Genomic DNA, 24,262 nt, shown 5'->3' on the forward strand with positions numbered 1-24,262 from the left:
AAACAAAGGGACAAAATTTTCATTAAAAAAAATTAAATCTTTAAATTGCTTGTTAATTTAAAAACGTTTGTTTTTAAATTAACAACCAATTTAAAGATTAATTGGATTCAAATATTTTAAAATTGACATCAAAATTGTGTTTTATATGAAATTTATTGCCAAACTTTGACTATTAAAAAATTATGATTTTTTCAGAGTGGTTTTTTGTTTTTTTATAGCTATTAACAAAATTTGAAGGTTTATATTTAAAACAAGAGTTAAAAGTTGGAAATATTAAATCCATGCCATAGGCTAAAAAATCTTTTCGACGAAACTTAATAGAAAGTAAATTGTTAGTTTTTTGATGGGATCAAAGTTTGAACTTTTGAACAAGTCGTTCATCGGTTGAATTAAAACTGTCATTTTTCAACCATAACATTAAATTCTTAATTTTACTCTTTAGATATTGTTAAAAATTCTTGACAAACCCAATATTCTTAAATGGTCATTAAAAATTTTAGAAATTAATATCGGTTTTAATTGAATTTTTTCCAATAATCAAAATTTTTATGAAGATTAATTTTTTCTTTTTTTTTTTTTTTGAAAATGGAAAATGCGCAATCGTCGAATCAAATATTATATTAAGGAGATTTTTTTTACTTGTTGAAATTTCCAGTTTGCAATAAAATTTTTACTACTACGTTTTAGTAAAATAGTAAGTAGTAAAAATCTCATAAAACTTACGGTCATCATCAGGTATTTATCCCCTAGTTAGAATATTTTGCGGCAAACACGTATTTTGTGGCTAACGTGCATTTAGCGGCAACATGTATTTTGCGGCAACATGTAATTTGCGACCGCGTTGTATTTTGTCATTACTTTTAATCGCTTTAAAGATTGTGGTTTCTTGAAAAGCAATAAAGAAGCGATTCCATTTCTTACGAATAAAATTAAAATTTTCTCTTTTAGATTTTTAAATGCATTTTATTATTAAAAATTAAACGCCGCATACTGAATTAGTTGACGTTTGTATTTTTTTAAAAGACAAAATAATCCAAAGACAGCTATTAGTAAATGGTGTTGATAAATAGAATTTTCGAAGAAAAACAAAGTTATTCATAGTTGATAATAATGAGTTGTGTCATCTAGGTAAACAGTTTATATATTTATAGTTGTTTATGCTACTTATATTCATTTTATGTTACCAATTGTGTGATACTAGCTTAATTTGGCTTGCACTTTTGTCGTGTGGTGCAGTTTTTAACTTAAAAAAATTCAAAATTTTTGAAAATAACATATTACTTATGGCAATCGAGTCAAATCAATCAGAACTTTTGTTATGTTAACTTTTTAAACTGAAACGATTTGTAACAATGGTTTCACTTGAAGGTTCTTTTTTTCAGCTTTTTGAAAGTTATTACATCTTGAAACAAAAGTGGCATTGTACTTTACCATTCTTTACCAAAAAATTTTTGAATATTTTCTGTGGTTGAATTGATGCCTATGCGGCCAGATAATGCATTTGCCTCATTGGAAATATCATAAGCATCATTCAAAAACTTAATTATGTGGTGTTGCTCTTCTTTACACCAAATAGTTTTCCTCTAAACAAAAATTTAAAAAAAAAATTCTTTAAAAATTTTGAATTTTTTTTTAGTTGAAAACTGCACCATACAAAAGTACATCCAAACTAAGCTAGTATCGCACCACTACAAAACACAATTGAAAACTCAATGCAATTATTTTAAACAACTATAAATATATAAACTGTTTACCTTGTCGCTTTCTTACTAATTATTTACCCTATAGGTTTCCTTACACGTTGCAACGTTTAAAAGTATTGGCAAAATACGTGGTTGCAAAATAAATTTGTACATAAAAATGCAGTAAAAACTTAGTATGAGATTTTTAATAAGTAAAAAAAAAGTGGGAGTCAAAATCTCGCACTTTACCGGTGTCACGTTAAATAAGTAGCCCGTTAAAAAAGTAGACAGATAGCTCTGCGCATGCGATAAGCATGCGCAGATATGATGTTAAGTTTCCATTAGGTAGGTGAAATCTATCGTTAAATAAGTAGCCTTGTTGCGTTAGGTAAACCTTCAAAGTTACTTAAATTTCTAATTTACAAGTCAAGAATTTAATTTGAAAAATGCCTGTTCATAACTATTCTGTTGAAGATGTTAAACAATATCTCTCTGATGTAAGAATGAAATATTACAAATCAGAGCTTAAATTTTTTTTAAGGTATGCAAAAAATTCAAACTATGTGGTATGTAAACATTACATTATACTTTGTTGAATAAATAATTATTATCATTGAATTAAATCTAAATTTTTACATACTTTAGATGGTAAATTGTATTATGTATAAAGCCTTATTTATCAGAAAATCAAGCATTGTCCACCCAATTGATTTTAAAAGAGCATGATTAAAATGACTAAACAATTAATTGAAAAAGATGATTTAAAAATAATTTTATAAAAAATCCAGCAAGAGAAAGCATCCAACTTCTCTAACTGACGCAAGTGTATCTAAATCCAAAAGATTAGTTTGTCCTGCAATTTCTGTAGATAATAATTTTTATTCAACACTATCAGTGCGGTCAGTCATGCTGTGCATAGATGTTTTAAAACATCTATCTTGTTGGCTTGATGATACTTTATTTGATATTGCACAAAGCTTTCTTTCACACCAGTTTCCTGAAGTAGGTGGATTTCAAAGTACTTGGATTTTTAATTCAAAAAACTTTGGTGGTTATACTATTTCTGGAAAGTTTGTTCAGATACTTAATGTTATTAATAAGCATTGGGTTCTAATAAGTAATTTAACATCTGAAAATGGTTCTAATTCTGTTCAGTATTATGATTCACTGTTTACTAAATTTAATAAAGGCACTGTTCCATTACTGGTACACAGAGTTGCACGATCGTTGTTAATAAATGAATGTATTTCTTCTTTGAATATGGAGGTCACAAGATGTCAAAAGCAAGACAATGGAAATGATTGTGGGCTTTATGCTATTGCAAATGCTACTGCTTTATGCAATGGTTTTGATTCAAGTTTAATTATCTGGGATAAAATTTGTATGAGGTCTCATTTCCTGCAGTGTATTGAGAGAAAAAAAACGGAGATATTTCCTTACATTTCTTTATCACATGGTAAAAAAGTATGCTCATTATCATTTCAATGTGACAATTTTTGTCACTGCAATAATAATTTTTTTAAAAATCTTAATAAAAGTTAGATGTTTGATTTATTAATTTTTGTTTTGTGAGCATAATTACTTGAAATCTTTTTGTTAAATACATAAAAATATTTTCTTAACAAAAACTTATTTTAAACAAAAACTAATTTTAAGTGTCTTTGATTGATTCGGTTTTAGATTAGAGTTATTAGTAGAAATACAACAAGTAGAGTTACAAGTAGTAGTTATAAGTTAGAGTTAGAACTAGAGTTATAGTAGTAAAGATGGAACTAGACTAGAGTTTACACAATTTTATATTAGAGTTTATTGTCACTTTAGATTGCCTGATTACATTTCAGGTTACAAGTACTTTTTTAAATTTAAACATAATTGTCTTTTTTGTTTGTTTCATCTGTCAATTTATTATAATTATCTGGTAAATAATTCTGATTATAATTATAATGAAAACTTTCTTCTTCTTTTTTTTTTTTTTTTTTTTTTTTTTTTTTTTTGAGTTTTAGGTACGACAACTTAAGCTCTTATGGCTAGGAGTAATTAAAGAAAAAGATTCCAAGTATATTTGATAGGTAAACCTCAATCCCTGTTGTTTATTTGAGAAGGCAAACAACCGACAATCTAGGAGAGGTATATTTAAATGGACACAAGTTTAATAACAATACAAAGTTGAATGTAAATTTATTTTGGAAAATAAATTTTTAACAATTTAATTTTATCATGTCTTTTTTTTTACATTTCTCATTTTGTTTCCTCGTAATTGTAATCTTCTACATGTTTTAATCGCTTACACATTATCCCATGTAAGTGTGTTTGGTCGGTTTAATTTGGATAATGCTGGTTTTTAATTGTAACGTTATGGAAGGTTTGAGATCATATTTAGATCAAAACCTAGAACTCGTTAAATTTCAAACTTTAACTCGTTTTTCAGATCAGAAATAGCTTCCTAGGTTTATTCAGTGTTTATTAATAGACTTTAAACTTTTTACACTTATACGAAAATTTTCATCAGCAGAAAATTTATAGATTAAGCTGCTTTTTTAAAAATTTTTTTAATTAAAATAACTCTTAGAAATACTATTACATTAACAGATAACATTACTTATCCAGGAGGCACCGTGTGGGGTGCGCGCCAGATAACAAAATACAAACTTATTGTAACATTTATATCACAATCTATAAACATAAGACACAATGCAATATAAGATCGTTAATCAAGGGAAGTGCGGCGCTCCTAATTTAGGAATTTTCATTTATCGTATTGTTACATTAAATATGTTTGCAAATATTAAGTTCTTATAAGATTATTTTTAAAGTCATATATATTTCAATAAGGATTTTATAAAAACTTTAACTTAAACTTAACTTAACTTAAAATTTAAAATTAAGTTTAAAATTACGTTTGGTGTTAAAAATATTGTCTAGATTGCTCATTTTGTCTACTTTTTTAACGGGATACTTATTTAACGCCTATAATGGCGTTAAATGAGTATCCGTAAACTAACGCATGCGCAGATACAACATTTTGTCTACTTTTTTAACGGGATACTTATTTAACGCCTATAGGCGTTAAATAAGTATCCCGTTATTTAACGCCTATAGGCGTTAAATAAGTATCCGTAAATTAACGCATGCGCAGATACAACATTTTGTCTACTTTTTTAACGGCTACTTATTTAACGTGACACCGGTGTTGCGTTAAAAAAGTTAGTCGTTAAAAAAGTTAACAAATAGTTTTGCGCATGCGTTACGCGTGCGCAATATAATTAAAAAGCGTTCGTGAGGGAATGAAATTTGGCGTTAAAAAAGTTGCATCGTTTCGTTAGGGTATGTAAAATATTAAAAAGTAGTTAATACTTTATATTAAAAATGGCTGTCCATGTTTACTAAGTTGCTGAATTCATAAGCTTTACTACTGATATATGGACCAGTAGTTCATATGAAAGCTTCATGAGCCTGACAGGTCACTGTTTAGACAATACATTTAATCAGAAAACTTGTACTTAGAGTAGCTATTTCCTGAGAGGCATACAGCAGCAAATATTGCTGAATTGACTGAAGATATTATGGCTGTATTTAAAATATCACCTTCAAAAATTCATTTTATAGCTAGAGATAATGGTGCAAATATTTTTAAGGCTATTCAAGATACCCCATATGATAGTATGCCTTGTTTTTTACACACACTGCAACTAGTAATTAATGACTGTATTTTTGAACAAACAGTAGTCAAGAATGTCATTGCAAACTGCCATTCAATTGTTGGGCATTTCAGCCATTCTCCCCAAGCCTGCTATAAAATTAAAGCTCTTCAAGAAGCAAACAATGTTCCTAAGCACAAGTTTATTCAAAATGTTCCAACAAGGTGGAATAGTACCTATCATGTTAGAACAAATTTATGAACAGGAAACCTCTAACCATATATGCACTTGAAAATGGTAAGCTTCCTTCATTAAATGCAAACAAATGGATAATTATTGGACAATTTAGTGTTTTGCTAAAAAATGTCCAAAAAACAACAGTTCGCTTGAGTGAAAGAAATTCTATTGTCTTAAATGTTATACCACAGATACAGCTTTTGAAACATTTCATTAATAAAGCTTCAATTGATGACAACTAATTTAACTTATTCAATTGAGAATAAATTCAAACAATATACTGATAACTATAACATCATCTTGTCAGCATTTCTTGATCCCAGATTCAAATCAAAAATGTTCAAAAATGAAAACACCTTCTCAGCTGCTAAAACATAACCATTCAACTTATTAAAACCCATGAAAATACAAAAAAACATCAAAGTTACTGAAAATGATCAGTCTGCAGCTTGTGACATTGAAAATATTGACTCAGAGTATGCAAATAATGGTACAGTGCTAAATGAATACAAAGATATAGTAGAAATGGGTTTTGACAATTGCTTTGAAGAACCTGTAGGATTTAATTCTAAGCAAATCTGCCAACCACAAACTTTAATTTCAAATGAAACTTTATTAAACGAAATTCAACTCTACTCAAATGAAGACTTTATTCACAAAAAAAGCAATCCTTTGTTGTGGTGGAAATCACAGAAAACTAAAATGCCACTATTAGCAAAGCTTGCTTTAAAGTATTTAAGCTGCCTACCGTCTTCTGTGGAGAGTGAAAGACTTTTTAGTATTGGTGGAAATGTATATACTGCAAAGAGAAATAGCTTAACAGGAGCTCATGGTGAAATGTTAATGTTTCTGAACTATAACATGAGAAATTAAAAATATTTGATTTTGTCTCTTCAGCCTATTTTTTAAATAAACAAATTTTAAAATAAAAAAATATTCCATGTTTTTGTCTTTGAGAGAACCGGTTAAAGTATCAGTGTTAGTATAATTCTTTTAGAAGTGAGTATGATCTATTTTTTCATGAAATATAATTTATTTAGGAGTTTAAAAGCTTTGATACTATGAGGAGGTCAAATGAAAAAAAAAATGTCATGAAAAAGTTTAACTTTAAAGAATTAGAAAATTGCGGGAAAAAAAAATTTGGAAAAAATAATTGAAACTCTGTTTTTGAGCTGTAGCCCAAAAATAAAAAAAGAATGTCTCCCAATGCCTTAATCAAAATTTCAAAGCATATTCTGTTGTGGATTTGAGGTTTGTGCAAATAAAAGAGTATTGTCAACCGGGGTAACTTAGTTCAGTTTTGGCAGTTTTTCTTAAACATCTCTGAATCTTACTAACTTTTTTACAGCTTTCTCTTTTGGTAATAACATTATAGGTCTTGGCTATAGGACTCTATATTTATTTCTTTCATTTTTTTATTACAAATTTTTTAAACGCCGAAAAGTGACCAATATTACCCCAGGTTTTTATCATGTTTGATCAATAATACCCCTGCTATGGGGTAACATTGGTCACTGGAGTTTTAAAAAATCATCAGTCCTTAGAGAAACATGAAAAAAACATTTAAATGGACAAAAAATTTTGCAACAATGCTCCCTGTTATTGTGCAAAAGTCATTAAAAGTCATTTTCTAGTAGGTCATCATCATCTGAGGATGATGACACTTGTTCAACTCTTGCCCTTTTCTTGTTATTCTTGGTGTTATTGTTGTTCTTTGATGTGGTAGGAGTTGTGTTATTCACCAGATCTTGCGGTGTTATCGCTTTGCCATGTGTGATCTTTTTTCTTCTGGTGCGCTTTGTTTTCCCATCCTGTCCAAAATGTTTCACTAATAGACCTGCCATAGCTTCATTAAATACTTCCTTAACAGTACTACCGGTACCTCCTCCAATGTCTTTGTTAACCTGTGGCAAACTCTTCATGACCATTTCTTTATCGAAGGGAAATATTCCACAAGCCTTGAAGTCAGATCTCAAATTATCGCTTTTCAATTGACGTTGCAGTAGAGCAAGAAGACCGTGGAACTGATTTTTCGGTATTGATTCTTTGATGCGCGATTCCCTTCGCCAATTTTCCAGTATCCTGCGCCATTCTATCTTTAGCGGACGGAAAACAGCAACGTCTAGCGGTTGAAGCAAATGGGTAGCGTTTATTCCAAACTGTCGACTAGCCTTTCTCACGCTCATTCTTCCAGTTAAACATTCTTTCATAGCATTGGACAACGTTTCTTGACTGTATGTAGTTGCATATGCTCTTGAATCAGGCTTTCGCTTATATTTCCTCAGCATTTTCACCGGCTAATAATCCAAATGGTTCAATAAATGTATCAGAAATGACAAAAACCCCAAAATAAACTCAATGTAGTCCACGAAGTAACTGCTATATTCACAAAAACTGTTGATATACCAAAATTGTTGATATAAATTGTTTATATAATAGTTGATATATATTGTGGTATCTCTAACAAAATTAAAACATGCAATCTTTGTTAAACTTTAGGAATTTAAAAAAAAATCAACAATTGACCAAAGTTACCCCGGCGACCAATGTAACCCCGGTTGACGGTACCATTTTGAATACTTTTTTAACAGGCAAACTTTTTTAACGCCTTATGGTGTTAAAAAAGTTATAATTATTTTGCGCACGCGCAGAATTCACAGTTTATAAACTTTTTTAACGACTAACTTTTTTAACGCAACACCGCACAGTGACTCAGAACGATCAAAAAACGGTAAAAATTAAATAAAATTTGACATAAATTGTAAATCAATAATGTTATATATCAAAATAATAACTTTTGGGTCAAAGATTTCAAATTTATTAATAAATTTTTTTTTATGCGTAGCTTCGACGCGTATAACGCGCGCTTATGCGCGAATACGCGCGTTTAAGGTGACTATACGCGTACAAAAATTTTTTTTTTCAAGTTTTAGAATCTTCAAGACAAACACATTATCTTGATATATTACTCTACTTGATATTTTTATAAAAATGGTTTTTAAAGGAGGTTGATACATAGAGAAAAAAAAACTGTATTTATTACATTCATTTTATTATTTACATTACAATTAATTTAATAACTTCATCTGGTAACGGTTTTCCTCGATAGCTCTTATGTTTTCTAAAAGATATGCTTGATACTTTTGGATCTGATCTTAGTAGAAGGTAGTGCATCTGATTCATCATTGTGTTTAACCTTGAAATTTTTGCCGTGTGCTTAAGTCTAGAATTTCTTATCTGTTTATTTAAACTCTCCAGTGCATCTTCCGAATATACCCCGACTGGCAAAGGTAATTTATGTGATATGGAAGAACTATGAAGCAGCAGTTTATGTACAGTGGGAGGCATAACATACCAGTTGTACAAACTCACTATACGTTTAGCTGTTTCAGTGCAGTATAAATCTAATTCATTGATGTTAATAGAATATCCACAAGATATGGTTATGAGAATATTATGCAATCTTTCAATTATATCACAATCAACTTTAGTAATTTCAGAAAGAGCTTTACTATTTTTAAATGCTCTTCTGGCAGTATTGCCGTCATTGGTATTTCCAGACCCAGTTTTAGGCATGTCAACATATAAGCTTAACCGTTCTCTGAAGAGTACCTGAATCTGTTTTTTTTTTAAGTCTACAGATAATTTTTCCTCAATTGTTTTTGGCTTATACTTTTTAATTTCAATTTTATAACTCAAATGAAGAATAAATTCCAAGCATTTTATCCAGCAATGCAAAGCTGAAATTCCAAGCCCCAAGGCTGACTCATTCTCAGTTTTTGCTTTTAATAAACCAATATTGTTCATTTCGTTGGGTTTAGCATTGCAAACATTGCAGGATTGAGTGGATTTTGTCTCTGTAAGTGCATTAACTACTTTATTATCAAACATTGTAAGATCAACTCTATAGCTGATATTAAAGGTCACCTTTCTTCCTGCAATATCAAAAACTTTGCAAAACGTCTTTAAGGTATTTATTTGATTTTTTAGATCTGATTCTTCTTCTCTGGATAAAATTGGACTCTCTTTTTTATATTGTAGATGAAGAGGTCTACAAAAGTGACAACTTGAAGGATTTGCATTTTTCCAAATTTTGCCATCTTTTACTTTGAGCAATAAAGGCACAAAAGCTGTACTAAAAAGATTTTCTTCACTCTTAAGTTCTATACTTGTGATGCTTGTCTCAAAGTATTTCTGTTTATAAACACTTTGGCTTGATGCTCCATCAAAACCAATCTTTCCATATAAAACTCCAAATATTTCGTTACCTTGACCACAATTAGGCATATCAATCATTTCAGTTATTCTACTCACAGTGTGATCTAACATGCTTTGAAGAGTACACTTTGCAGAAATTTCAGAAAAATGTATATTCTCAGGATAACATTTCAATTTTTCCACCAAAATATCGTGCAAGGTAGGATAAATATGTACATTGTGAACAAGAGCTGAGTTTCTGATCATTTGATATTGTTTATCGCTGAGATCAGTGTTCATTTTTAATGCAAGAGCTTCCTCTACACTCATAATGATGGGAAAGGTTTTATCCAAAGTTTTATCAACTTTTTCTATCTCTAAAACATCAGACATATTGTTTTTTAAAAAAGAAGCTTTTTTTTTTTTCTCCAGCAGCATTTGGACTTTTTGCAGAAGCTAAAAATAGAGCTTCATGATGTTCAGTGGCGAGTTCTTTTAATTTTTTTTTCTTTTGCTTTGCTCTCCAAGAACACTCAATTGCTTATGGGGCCTTCCAGAACCAAAATGACTATTTTTATTGTTCATAAGATTTCTTTGAAGCCAACGATTTTCTTTTTGTATAAATGTATCATAATTTACTTTATTTAAGTTTTCTTTGCGAACTTCTTCAGTATTTTTTATTTCATTAAGTAAATCCTTCCATAATCTTAATTTATCCACTCCTAGTTCACGCATCTTTGGGATAAGATCTAATCTTTTCATTGTTATTGTTTTTAAGAACCATCAATATAATAAAACTAATAAATCAGAAACATTTTAAATTACATTATATATTTTTTTACTTTACACTGTTTAAAATTTTATTTTGTAATGGCTTTAACAATTGTCACATTGTTACATCCTGTAATAACACTATATTACTAAGTTAACTTTATATTACAGGAAATACTAAAGTTGTTCAGTTAAGCTTTTTCAAACATGTTGTACTTATCAAATAAATACTTTTAAAAATGGCGGAAAACGAGGTTTTTAAGTGTTTATCAACATTTTTATTTCTTTAATAACTTCCAATACCGCAGGAGACCGCAGTAATCCCTTTATAATTTTAAAGTAGAAATGTTAATTAACTAGAAAAAATGTATATATTTTTGGAACTCGGTGGAACATTTTTTTAGCTGATATATAAACAGAAAAAATACAATTTCTTGCAACCTTTTTTTTAGAAAAGTCTTTAAATTTAAACAAAAAAATCAGACTTTTTTTTTCTTTTGAGTAAATTTGAAATATATAGAGCCAAAAGATTATCTTTAAAAAAAATATACACTTTTATTTAAATTAAAAATACTCTATTTTAGTTAAATAAAAATCTCACATTTTTCAGATTTCTTTGAAAATAATATCAAATTTTTTTACTTCTTTTAACTATAAAATACAAAACAAAAGTTTTATGAAACAATTATTTATACTTTTGAAATAAAAAATTATTGCAATTTAATATTATTTAAAAAAGGGCACTTAATTTATAGAAAAGTTGTGAGGGGTTTATTACCATTTTTTTGCTGTTTTGAGTCACTGTGCACCGGTACGATAAAGTTTTTTTGAAAAGCGTCTCTAAACGATGGAATTTTCATTGTTCGAATTTCTTATTCATTAAGGTTCGAGTAATAAGCAATAGTATTTTTTATTTTTTTTTAGTTAACCGAGTAAAAGAATATTTTTTGACTGAAAATAACAGATGGAAATGCAAAGTGTGCGCAGAACAAAAGCCAGTAATTCTTGCCGGAAATGTTTCTCATCTCAAAAACTATTTGCATTCAAAACACAAGGATATTGCTATAGAACTAGGAATTTCGGAAAGGAGGAGAGTTCGAAATAGTAATCATTATGAGGGTAGCGGTGAAGAAAATGCTATTTTCGTTTCGCGTAAAAAAGTTAAATTTGACTTCGATATCAACGATACAGTAAGAGACTTCATAAAATCGATTCTGATGAGAAATTTGCCTATGACAGTCGCTGATGACATGGGGAAGAATGAGATGATTAGAAAGGCTCTTCAAGCTTTTGGTGTGAGATGGAATCGTCAAAAAGCAAAAGAATTTATTCTTAAAGCTGCTGACCAAATTTATGAAATTATTGCAAAGGATATAGAAAATGTATATCCGTCATTAATGTTTGACTCAGCGTCTCGTTTCAATACAAACGTTTTTTCTGCAAGTATTCGGTATACAAAAGATGGAAAATTGCACGATCGAACTTTGGGAATGCTCACTCAGCACGGACGGCAACTTGGAGCGGTTTTAGCTGATCAGCTAATTACTCTGATTGCGAAAGTAGGGAAAGGGGCAGATGATATTTACTCAACTTGTTCGGATCAAGGTAAAAACATGATCAAAGCTTCTGATGCTATCAGAGAAATGCAAAATCAAATGATCGTTTGTAATGAATTTGTTGAGGAAGCACAACAGTTTGATTTTGAAGATTTCGATCTGCTTGACCGAGTCAATTTTGAAGAAGAACTTGTAGGAAATTCTGAAGATACAGACGATGGGATCGAAAGGCTATCACATGCTCAAGAACAAGAGAGAAAAGTAAATGTGTTAGAAAATAATATTGGTGCAATCTGTACCAAAATGTTTTGTGGAGCGCATGTTTGCCAATTAGCTGCAAAAGACGTAACAGAGCCGTTTGAAGCCACTCTTGCTGAAATAAGAAAATTTGTAAGAAATACACAAGCACCTAAATATGATGCAATTTTTGCTGATCTCAAGAGACCACGCAAAGATATTGCTCCGAGATGGAGTAGTACTTATATCATGGTATCAGACATGTTTGAAAAACTCGCGATATATGAACAAATCGGGACTAATCGAAATAACCGCGAGCTAAGATTAAATGATGAAACCTGGAAATTTATTGAGGAATATGCAAGAACATTCGAGCCGATATTTTATGCAATGAAGGATTTTCAAAGATCAGACTATACCACGTCGGACTTCTTTTTACGATGGATGAGAATGGTGATGAATTTAGAAAAGATTGCCGATAGACAAAATAATTTAACATCTAAACTTCTAGAAGCTTTAAATTTACGTTCACAAAGGTTTTTTGAATGTGATGCTTTCATCGCTGCTCTCTTACTGGATCTTCGTTTTGCATGGAATAGTGCTAGTCATGAAGTTTTCAACGACTTATTGAGAAGCCGTGGAGTAGATCATTTACTGAAGATTCATCACTTTGCAAACTCACAAAGACAACTTGCTGAAATTGCTCGACAGCCTGAAAACTTACGAGATGAAGATGAAGAACGTTTGACTCAACTTTCAGGTAGAGATTTTACTATCATTCAGTAATTGATATTTAACCAGTATTTGATATCAAGCGGTTCATTAAACAAATTTTATTCAATTACATTAAAAAATCAAGAATTTCCACACTGTGTGTCAATAAAAGTTCAATACTATTCAATAACTTGATGTTAATGATTTTCGTCATCGTAGAGTATTATTCGTTTCTTCCATTTTTTTTTTTTTTTTTTTTTTTTTTTCTTCACAAACCAAACAAAAGTAGTTTAACCTTTTATTGATTTAAGGTCAAAAAGTCAAATTTTAAATAAAAGTTTTTATCTTTTAAGTGTTTGAAAAACTTTGAAACTTTTAATGATTCGATAATCAGTTCGATTAGACAATAGTTGTTGTTTGATAAACAAATAATTGGTATCTCTTCTTTCAGGAGGAGGTCAACGTCAAAGCATAGATTTTATACAAAACACAAGAATTCATCAGCAAATAACAAATATTGTATATAGTGAGCCACGTATTGGTGTGAATGAGAATTTTAATATTCTTGAATATTGGCACTTAAAACGTGATGATCCTAACTGGAAGGAACTTTACAATATTTCTCAAGTTGTTTTTGGTTCTGCATTTTCTCAGGTCAAAGTTGAACGAGATTTTAGTAGCTTTGCAATGGTCTACACCCATTTGAGAACTCGGCTTTCGGATGAAACATTAAACGCGATTTTAGTAGTTAGACAAAATTTGGATTTGCTTGACAAAGTTAAATTCTCTTTATTACGTTAATCATATATAAAAAAAGATTCTATTTTATGTTACTTGTTTTAAAATGGAATATAAAACATAACCCAAACTTTAATTCTTGTCTTTGAACACTCAGTAAAATTGACTTTTGTTTCGATGATTAAATCAATTTTTATTTAAGTTTATGTAATAGAAAAAAGTACCAAAATATTTTATTCGATAACTTTTAATAAAAACCAATCTCTGACAAAGTCATAATTTTGTTAAAATACTCAAAATTTGGCAATTAATGTTATAAAACGATTTTCAAGATTTCCGTATTTTGGGGAGGCGGACGCCAATGGCTGCGAAAGAAAAGTGTAGTTGAGAATTTTTCCGTCTTTTATAAACTCTGCTGATAGCTAAATAACTATATTCAACTTGCATTAACATTGCTAACTGAAACATTAGAAAATAATGACAAGGCAAGTCCTTGATTAATAAAAAAAAACATTTAGTCCTTAACAAGTTATGATTAAAAAAACCACAATGAAAACAATCACAGTGTTGTGGTGTTTGACGTCATTAACAAATACTTTTAAAATTTTTTTTTTCTTGAAGAACGTCATTTTTTATCGTTTTTAAATTTTGTATAATATCGTCAGGATGGTGGAAAAACTTATCAAGTCTAAAGTATCTAACTGGAGAGTATCGAAAAAAAGTTTTTATTTACTATCTTAAGTTTTAAATTGACAAAATAATATTAGTCTTCCAATAAGCTTGAATTATATTATAATACAAGCAATAAAAAAAAGGATTCCATTTAATGTCACATCAGATTTTTTGCATAGAATTTTTTAATTTTTGCAAATTTTAGGTAGTTAGCACATTTTTTCCGAAGTATTTCTGAATTGAAACTTATTTGGAAATTCCAGGGTATATTTTGAAAGATTTTATTTTTTATAAAATTAAAAGATGAAAAAAAAAGTCAATAACACGTTTAAAATAAACAATTTATAGCATAAACATCATCCTATCAAAGTCAAACCTTTTATAAATTTATAAAAAAGTAACGTAAATTTTAATTTTGAAAAGGATTTCGAACAAATCGTTTTCTCATAAATATTTAATCGGGAAGAAACTTTTGCTTGTAGCTCTTTTCTTTTGTCAACTTGCATCAAGCAAGTTGACAAAAGAAAGTTGGACAGTACTGTTGGACAGTGGTCTGCCATCATGTGTTTTTCCAAACGTCCTTGATAACGATCATCCATTTTCTTAAGATATTGGTGGGACCGCTCTCCTTTAAATAATTATCTTGACCAAAAAACTGTTTAAGATGACTATTTATAAAACGAAGTTTTATACTTATTTCGCATCAAAGAGCACAAAAGGCTTTCAACTTTCTAACAATTAAACAGCAGAGTTTTCTTCTTTTTTATTTCCAAGAGAGTTTTTTACGACAGCCTCAAACGACAACCAAGCTGTTTTTTCCCTTGCTATCGATTGTTTTAACAAATTCTTTATCACTTTTAAAAATCGAGAGCAATCAATAATGAGCAAAATTACGAGCAATCAAAAACTCCTGCTCCTTTTCCTTTATTGACAAACATGGCAACACCCTTTGTTTTCATTTCTTCTGACGGCGGGAGACTAAAATAACAACTTCAGTATGGCTTTCGCCGCTAGTTGGGAGGCAGAAGCCACTGGAGGCGGTCTCTAAACCACCTTGCTTCCGAAATATCTTCTGACGGCGGCCCCCAGTGGCTTTCGCCTTCCGATTGGCGGCGGCATCCAAAACATTCTGCCTCCAAAAATAAATTCTGGCTGCTGCTGCCAATCGGGAGGCGGAAGCCACTGAAGGCGATCTCCAAATCTACTTGCCTCCAAAATATCTTCTGACGGCGCACTATGCGTCGCGCTGATAGAAAAAAAGGAAATAGCCTTATAACTAGAGAACTATTTAACATTTTGAAGTAATTTTTTTAACAAAGCATCAATTATGAGATATTGTTTGTTTATACATATATTTATAAAAAAAAGTCCGGTCTTTTTTAAAACCGGTTTCATTCCGGTTTTTTAGTTGGTTTATCCGGACTAATTCGATTTTTGATTAGAAAGATATAAAACCGATAGTTTTTGATATTTTAAACTCTAAATCTGATATATCAATTTATCTTTTTTAGGGGTTACAGGCATTTTTAGTCTCCAACTTATATTTTCATGTTAAATAAAAAAGGAAGTAGCAGAAATATTTTATTATAAATAAAAGTGAAATAAATACTCCAGAAGTTCCATTCCCCTCAAATGCAGAATCAAGGTTCTGATGCTAAAATAGGTTTTTAACAATATGTGGCTATGAGAATAGCCTTTTTTTAAAAGTTGCTTATCAATTACAGCTGCATGGTTTAATGATGCTTCCTTGATTTCTTTTCTTAATATGAACCATTACTCTTTGACTTCCTAAAATTATTTAACAACAAACACTAAAATTTTAAAAAGTTTTGTTATTGTAAAAAATAGTATAGTTTAAGATATAAACTATTTATTATAGAAATTATCTATCAAATTCTAATTTTAACAATTTTACATTCAAGAAAAAACTGTATTCACTGTAATAAATGTATATAATTGAAATATAATTAAAATTTTCATTCTAAACATGTCTCAGCAATCTTTATGTGGAGCAAATTTAATATCTACAACAAGCCTTCAAGAATTGCACTATGCATCACTAAGTAGAAATAGGACTTTAGACACATCTTTGAGGAAAACAAAAACATGGCAAAATTGAGTCAATTTGAGGCCAATTGATGCAACTTTTCCTCAAACATAAAAGTTTGGGATTCTTATGCTTCAACTTTTCTAACAATTAGTTTTTTGTTTTTTTTTCAAGCATAAAAAAACATGCTGTGTTGATTATGTGAAAAGATCTCAAAAATATCAGATTGGCTACCACCAGCACCTAAAATGTATCATTAATAAAATTAAACGATAACATTAAATATTTAAATTTAAGATATACATAGCTTTCTCCAATATTTACCTTAAGAACAGTTATCAGCTTAATCTTCTTGCAGTATAGCCTTAATACCTCTTGCATTTTGTTTTTCTTACAGTATAGGTACATATCAGATGTCATAAATAAATAATTAGCTGTATCCCTAGTATTTTCAGCAAAAGAAGTTAAACGTGCATGACGTACTCATGCAGTTTTGTTGGCTTTGTTCCTGGCTTCAATGGCACTCTCAGACAAAGAACCTATTGGATACTTAAAATATTTAATAAAAGAAACACCATGAACTACCATTCTATGCAAAGACTGTGACATTGGAATGGTTTTTAAAAACTGATCATTAGAAATGAGACCAAACAGACATTCAGATTTCTGCTTGAAAATTTTCACATCCGGTCTTGCTGTTGTACTATTCATATCAATGAGCAGGTCCCTAAATAGTTTCATCAGTGGTATTCTTCCAGTCACAGATGGATTATTAAAGAATTTTCGTGCAACATTGCCAGTGTTGGATGTACAACTTCCCTTCCTGACAAAAGATACCCTTATTTTTAATTGTATTTTGAATAAGTGCTGGAGTTTTTTTTTTGTTTTCAATAAATTCTTGGCCATTTTTTGCTGCTATTTTTCTTCCTTGTTTCACTGCTGGAAGTTTGCAAGCAGTATTAAAAAAAAACTAACTCCATGCTGAATATCCACAATTGAAGATTTCAATATATTCCAAGTTTCAATATATTTTTGTCTGCATTTTTATCTTTATTCCAAATGGTTTCCAAATTAAACTCCTTAGGACTTGCTTGACATACATGACAGCACTGAGATGCAATATTTTTTAAAGCATTTTTGATACCACAGCATTAAGTGTTTTACCATCATTCATTGTGGTATAAATAGTTGACAAACTTGAATTTATAACAAAAGTATTGTCATGAAGTATAAGTTTACTTTTAATATTCTCTAAAGACAAAATTTCATTTTGTAAATGTTCAAACTTCTCTTGAATAAAACTAGCAGTCTCTTTGGAAAAACAAAACATAAGATGACGGGTTGCATCTGGACTATTTGGATTACAATTTTTCCATAGTATCTTTTTTCCACTTCTAATCTCCAACAGTACAAACACTTTACTATACACAGTGTAATCATCCACACCTTTCTTCATAGTTACTGCATTCTGAAACTCAGATTGGTCACTCTGACCATCACCACCCACTTTGCAAATAACATGTTATCACGTTCCTCCTGTGCTAAAACTTTAATAGAATTATCTTCATACTCCAAAAGATACTCAAACTCTCTAGAAACTGAATGTTTGAGCATATTGAAGAGACTATATTTTACTTCAGTTTCTGAATATTTCACCTGCTCTGGAAATGTATGTGTTAAAAGTTGACGATGAGTGAATCAAGTAAGCATGGGAATTTCGAAGTTCGAAATTCGATGATTTCGTAATTTCGGATGTTTCGATCTAAATTTCGGTCCGAAATGTATTCAAAATTGGATCGAAACAAATTTCGAGTCGAAATTTTTCCACAAGTTTTGGGTCGAAATAAATTTCGTATCGAAATTTATATTGAATTTCGAAAGACGAAATTTCGAATTTATCAGAAAAATAAATTTCGCGAATTTCGAAAGAACGAGACTGGCAGGTAAATCGAATTTCGCAATTTCGTGAATTTAGAAAAAAACAAAAATCGAAATTTGAAACATACCGAATTTTCGCCTAAATTTCGTCAAATTTGGAACTAATTCGCCTATTTCGTCTTATCTCGTCAATTTTGATTTTATTTTGATACTTTCGAAATAATTTTGTTGATTTCGTGCAATAATTAATAAAACGTCGAAATTAATTTTATTACTTTTGGTAGATTAAATTTTTCATTAAATTTCAACCAGTGGGAGTATTAATTTCGCCTCATGAGTATTAATTTCGCCTCTTTTTTTTAATTTCGATAGGTTCGTTTTAATCTTGCTGGTTTCTTATTAATTTCGATAATTTTGATTTAATTTCGCTGGTTTTGTATTAAATTCGATTTGAATATAAATATTGACAATTTTAACTTAAAACTCATTATCATTTTGTTAACCAAAACTACTACTACTAGTTTCTCTGTGCTACTACTGCTACAGTGCTACTTTTTGGATTTAAATTTGATTTGATTTAAATGTTTCTACTGCAAAAGAAATAATAAATTACAATTTATTTAATTTCATTTCATTTCATTTTATTTCATTTTATAATAAATTAAGGTGAAAATGGGGAAAATAACAAAATTAAATCGAAATATACGAAATTAGAACGAAATAAACGAAATTAAAACAAAATAAACGAAACTATTACTTCTTTTAATAATTTTGTATCTTGTAGGGGAAAATTTTGGGTTTTAAGGGGATTTCGCGAAATTAACAAAATTAACTGAACTAACGAAATAATTTCGACCTTCCAAAATTATATCGAAATCAACGAAATTAGATCAAAATTGTCGAATTTTACTTCAATATGCTGAGTTCTTTCTAATTTCGGTGATTTCGATTTCGAATACCGTCAATCCGAAAATGTGGGTAAAGTACAATTTCGCGAATTTCGAAAAACCGAAATTTTTAAACATTACAAATTCACGAATTTCGAAATTACGAAATTAAAACTTATGTTTAATTTCGTGTCAATTTCGTTACTTTCAATGACCCGAAATTATACGAAATTATTTCGCGAAATTAAACAATCCAAAAAATCGAAATTTCGTTCTCAATTTCGATCCGAAATTGAAACACGAATTTCGTTTCGTTTAATTTCGTCGATTTCGAAGGCCGAAATTCCCATGCTTAGAATCAAGCCATTTTGATAATTTATAAAAACCATCGCAAGGTAAAACTGAATCAAATAAAAACTTACCGTATGTTATTGAACTTCGGAATTTTCATTTACTTCACAGAATTTAGTCGGTTTTTAATAAAACTCACAGTAGTAAAAATGATTTTAAAGCATGAGGTCACAGAGGTCGCCTCAATTTTTTTGCATGGCAGTAAAGTCGATTTGCAGTAGCTATATTTTATTTAAAAAAAACGAGGCGACCTCTGTGACCACATGCTTAAATTAATCAATGTTTAAGAAATCAAAAAATCAGCAAAAAAATGCTATTCAAAAACCTTTTTTTTCTATTTCTTGTTTTACATTCAATTAAATACATTATTATTTTAATTTCGCATAAAAATAATATAGAAATTCAACACTTATCATATATTTTGAAAGGATTTTAACAAAAAAGCGAGTTTTTTAAAACCTTAAAAAAACCCTTAAGATGTCAAAAGTTTAAAAAAACTAAAAATGATTTTTTTTTTATAGAGAATTAAAAATTGAATGCAAAAAGAAAAAACTTAAAAAGTTTAAATATGAAAAATCACTAAAAAATATGTACAAAATCCTATTTCCGCTTAGCGATGCATAGTGCGGCGGCCCCCAGTGGCTTTCGCCTTCCGATTGGCGGCGGCATCCAAAACATTCTGCCTCCAAAAATAAGTTCTGGCTGCTGCTACCAATCGGGAGGCGGAAGCCACTGAAGGCGATCTCCAAATCAACTTGCCTCCAAAGTATCTTCTGACGGCGGCCCTCAGTGGCTTTCGCCTCCCGATTGGCGGCGGCATCCAAAACATTCTGCCTCCAAAAATAAGTTCTCGCTGCTGCTGCCAATCGGGAGGCGAAAGCCACTGAAGGCGGTCTCCAAATCAACTTGCCTCCAAAATATCTTCTGACGGCGGCCCCCAGTGGCTTTCGCCTCCCGATTGGCGGCGGCCTTCAAAACATTCTGCCTCCAAAAATATGTTCTGGCTGCTGCCGCCAATCGGGAGGCAGAAGCCACTGGAGGCGGTCTCTAAACCAACTTGCCTCCGAAATATCTTCTGACGGCCGCCGCCAGTGGCTTTCGCCTCCCGATTGGCGGCGGCATCCAAAACATTCTGCCTCCAAAAATAAGTTCTCGCTGCTGCTGCCAATCGGGAGGCGAAAGCCACTGAAGGCGGTCTCCAAATCAACTTGCCTCCAAAATATCTTCTGACGGCGGCCCCCAGTGGCTTTCGCCTCCCGATTGGCGGCGGCCTTCAAAACATTCTGCCTCCAAAAATATGTTCTGGCTGCTGCCGCCAATCGGGAGGCAGAAGCCACTGGAGGCGGTCTCTAAACCAACTTGCCTCCGAAATATCTTCTGACGGCCGCCGCCAGTGGCTTCCGCCTCCAAAAAAAGTCGGCCTTTCGGCAGAAAGTTACTTTGCCGCCGGGAGGCGTTATCAACTCTGCTCTATAGCAATGCACAGTGGGCCAGAATGCAGTTTTACTGGACAAAATTCGTAACTAATTTAATATTAGAGCTATATTCACTAAAATTAGTATGAATACTAATATGATGTCTATGCTTTTTATGAAGGCAATATTTTTTTTATTTCGTTGCTATTTCGTTGATACCTTCATTTTGCTTAGCAACAACCTACTTTTGTTATCTGCAGATATTTCATAAGTGCTATATTCACTAAATTTGGCATGAGTACCAATATGAGATCACACTTCTTACAAAAGTGATAATTTTTTATATTTAGTTGTTATGGATACTTATATTGCTTAGTTACCGGATACTTTCCTTAGTTACAAAGTGGTAAATTGTTATTTGAATATTTTATCGGATTTTTGACCCACCTATATTGAATAACAATTGAGTATATAGGTAAATAATGTTTTAGGAATAATAAAAGCAAAAAATAGTGCAAGAAAACATTATCAATTTTAAATTACATCAAAAAATTATAAAACAATAATATAGTTTGAATATTGTTTAAGTAATTGTAAAACATCTGAAGGAAATGCCTTATGATGTGTTTGGTGTGGTGTTGATTTACGCAGTGATGAAATAACAGGATCACTGGAAACTAGGAGTCTATTGATAAGATCAGTATTTGTTGTTTTTCTGGATGTTTTTCGGCTGAAATTTTCGCGATAAGATTTTAAGTCTTTATTTCTAGCCTCTTGAGCTTCTGATGTAAGTCCGATGGGTAATGTAAGGCTTTTAATTATGTTATGTCCATGAATCAATACTTTGTGAACTGATTGAGCCATGTAATACCATGGATAAAGGGACACATATAGTCTAAAAGTGTCAAAACAATTATACTTGAATTTTAAGCAGTCTATTTCATATCCTGAAGAGAGCGTTACTAAGATAATGCAAAATCTGAATATAAGGTTTTGATCAATACTATTGGTCAAAACCTTATATTCAGATTTTGCATTATCTTAGTAACAAGCGATGATGGCAATAGCTCAAGGCGTGCTTTTGCAGCATATGAACAAACAGCTGAAATTCTGGGTATTGAATCAATACCCAGAATTTTAGCTGTTTGTTATATGCTGCAAAAGCACGCCTTGAGCTATTGCCATCATCGCTTGTTTTAGAACCACCACTTTTAGGGAAATCAACAACAAGCCTCATTTTGTTCATAAAATCAGTCTGAATCTTTCGTTTAGCTACAGATGCCTTTTCTTTGTTTTCTTTAGATCTTGCTTGCCACTTTCTTGTTTCTTTTTTATATGCAATTGCAATACCATCTCAAAAAATCGAATCCATGCATGAAGACTGGAAAAACCATATTTGAACTCTCTGTTAAATTAACCTCTTTAGAGGTTAATTTAATCTCTGTTAAATTAACCTCAAAAGAATTATGAATCTCATTTTAATACATACCCCCAATATTGTGTACTTAGCGCAATTAAAATACTGTTAAAACAACGTTAATGCAAAAGTGAGTTGTTGCTATGCAAAATTTAGTACCATAGCAACCAAGTTAAAACATACATAAAATCTGAACGGGGTTTTAAGGGGACGAGCAATCAATTAAAACTCGATTGAAGCATCATATAGCTCAAATAAATGTAAGACAACATATGGCAAATTGTGGTAATTATTAGTTATTGTGCGGCAAAAAATAAGATTCTTAAGAAATTTTTTTTTTTTAATCTGTGATTTTCAAAGTATAACTGAGATAACATGCTATGATAAATTTATTTCACACATTGGTTTTTCTTATCTCTAAATACTTTAGAATAACATGTACTAGTTTTTTGTTTCAAAAACGTAGATGTAATTGAAATATAACACAACGTTGATGTCACCGTTAATTACTTATTTATAATTTTTTTTTTTTTTTTTTTTAAATCTCAATATTCAAATGCTTAAAGTCCTGGTAGCTAAGGGATTTAATATAAATAAATTATCAATAAATTTCTCCTAATATATGTAGATACTAAAATTAAATAGGTTTTCAAGATTAGAGAACTAAAATTTTTCCCATTTTGTCCACCTACTGGCCCACTGTGCAAAGGCCGAAAAAAATACAAACACCGATAAATTCATCGAGCTTACGCATTTTTTTACGAAAAAATAATTTACTTAAAAAATTGCGTTTTTACGAAAGATTTTTTTTTCGAAAAAAAATTCGAATTTTTTATAGCATTGGCCCCAGATTAAGAATCGTATAAAAACAAAGACCTCAAAACCAAAGGAAAGTTCTCTAATTTGATGTTGAAGTGTCAAAAAAATATACCAAAAACGCTAATATTTGCCATCATTTTTTTTATAACACTTTAAAATTTCACTATTTAATTACGCCGCCTGGTTTCTGTAGTTTGAAAGTAATTAAAATACTCATGAAAATTCCGAAAGTATTTATGAAAATTCCGATGCAAAAAATTTGCAAAAAACAAAATGTAATTATAAAAGATTCTCTATAAGAAATGTTTCTTTATTTCTGTTGCTAGACGACCGACTATTATTGAGTTTGATAGCCATAATTTACCAGAAATTGGTCGCAGGTTTAAAAACAATAATAACGAGTGCATCCGGTGGTGCAGGGAGTATGGTTTACATGCTATCAATATGATCTGTCCTCGATGTAACATCCAGTGCAACGAACAAAATAGTCACAATGTCGATGGAAAGATTTGGAGATGCATGCTATAACAATGCAAAAAGAAAATAAGTACCGTCAAAGGGGGTAACTTTGGCCAAAAAACTTGCACCTTAACACTTTAGTAATGTTATATTTAATATGAATTGTAGTAAGTTAGTAAAAACATTTTTAAACTACTAAATAAAAGATTCCCTATCCATCCATACCACTTTATTAAATATCTAAAAATAATATATTTATTTTTGGTTATTTTAAAAATTTGGCCAAAGTTACCCAGGGGTTGGGGTTACTTTGACCATTTGTTGTTTTTTCATATAAAATGCATTGTAAAAATATTCTAGTACATAGATACCCCAGAAGATTTGTCTCGTCATAATTCCACAGATTTTCTGGCGGAATGCTCTCAACAGATTCACTAAGTTGATCAAAGTATTTTGTTATTACAACTTCGTCAACTGCAGCACGAATTGTTTTTATGTTGCTGCATTCTCAAACCGTCAGTGTAGGGTTCCGCTTTCTAAACAATCT

At 30.6% G+C, this 24,262-nt stretch overlaps 2 protein-coding genes and 1 long non-coding RNA gene across 3 annotated transcripts; all 3 read left to right on the plus strand.

The window, feature by feature from the left end:
* The first annotated feature begins 2,037 nt into the window (after positions 1–2,037).
* LOC149884286 (uncharacterized) lies at positions 2,038–3,892 on the plus strand. Its single transcript, XR_016456065.1, has 2 exons — positions 2,038–2,223; positions 3,686–3,892. It is a non-coding gene; the product is annotated as an uncharacterized LOC149884286 (long non-coding RNA).
* LOC149884287 (uncharacterized) lies at positions 2,217–3,647 on the plus strand. The gene has a single exon (XM_090099245.1). It carries the CDS (start codon positions 2,589–2,591, stop codon positions 3,222–3,224), a length of 636 nt encoding a protein of 211 aa, XP_089955371.1. The 5' UTR covers positions 2,217–2,588; the 3' UTR covers positions 3,225–3,647.
* Positions 3,893–10,318: 6,426 nt separating the features above from the next.
* LOC145188534 (uncharacterized) lies at positions 10,319–13,899 on the plus strand. The gene is made up of 3 exons (XM_090098733.1): positions 10,319–10,379; positions 11,450–13,078; positions 13,484–13,899. Exons 1-3 carry the CDS (start codon positions 10,319–10,321, stop codon positions 13,831–13,833), a joined length of 2,040 nt encoding a protein of 679 aa, XP_089954859.1. The 3' UTR covers positions 13,834–13,899.
* The last annotated feature ends 10,363 nt before the right edge of the window (positions 13,900–24,262 follow it).

Source organism: Hydra viridissima, unplaced genomic scaffold (assembly GCF_058129835.1).
Source record: "Hydra viridissima isolate aposymbiotic clone 2 unplaced genomic scaffold, HvirCarnegie_v1 scaffold_9, whole genome shotgun sequence".
NCBI classification, from domain to species: Eukaryota; Metazoa; Cnidaria; class Hydrozoa; order Anthoathecata; family Hydridae; genus Hydra; species Hydra viridissima.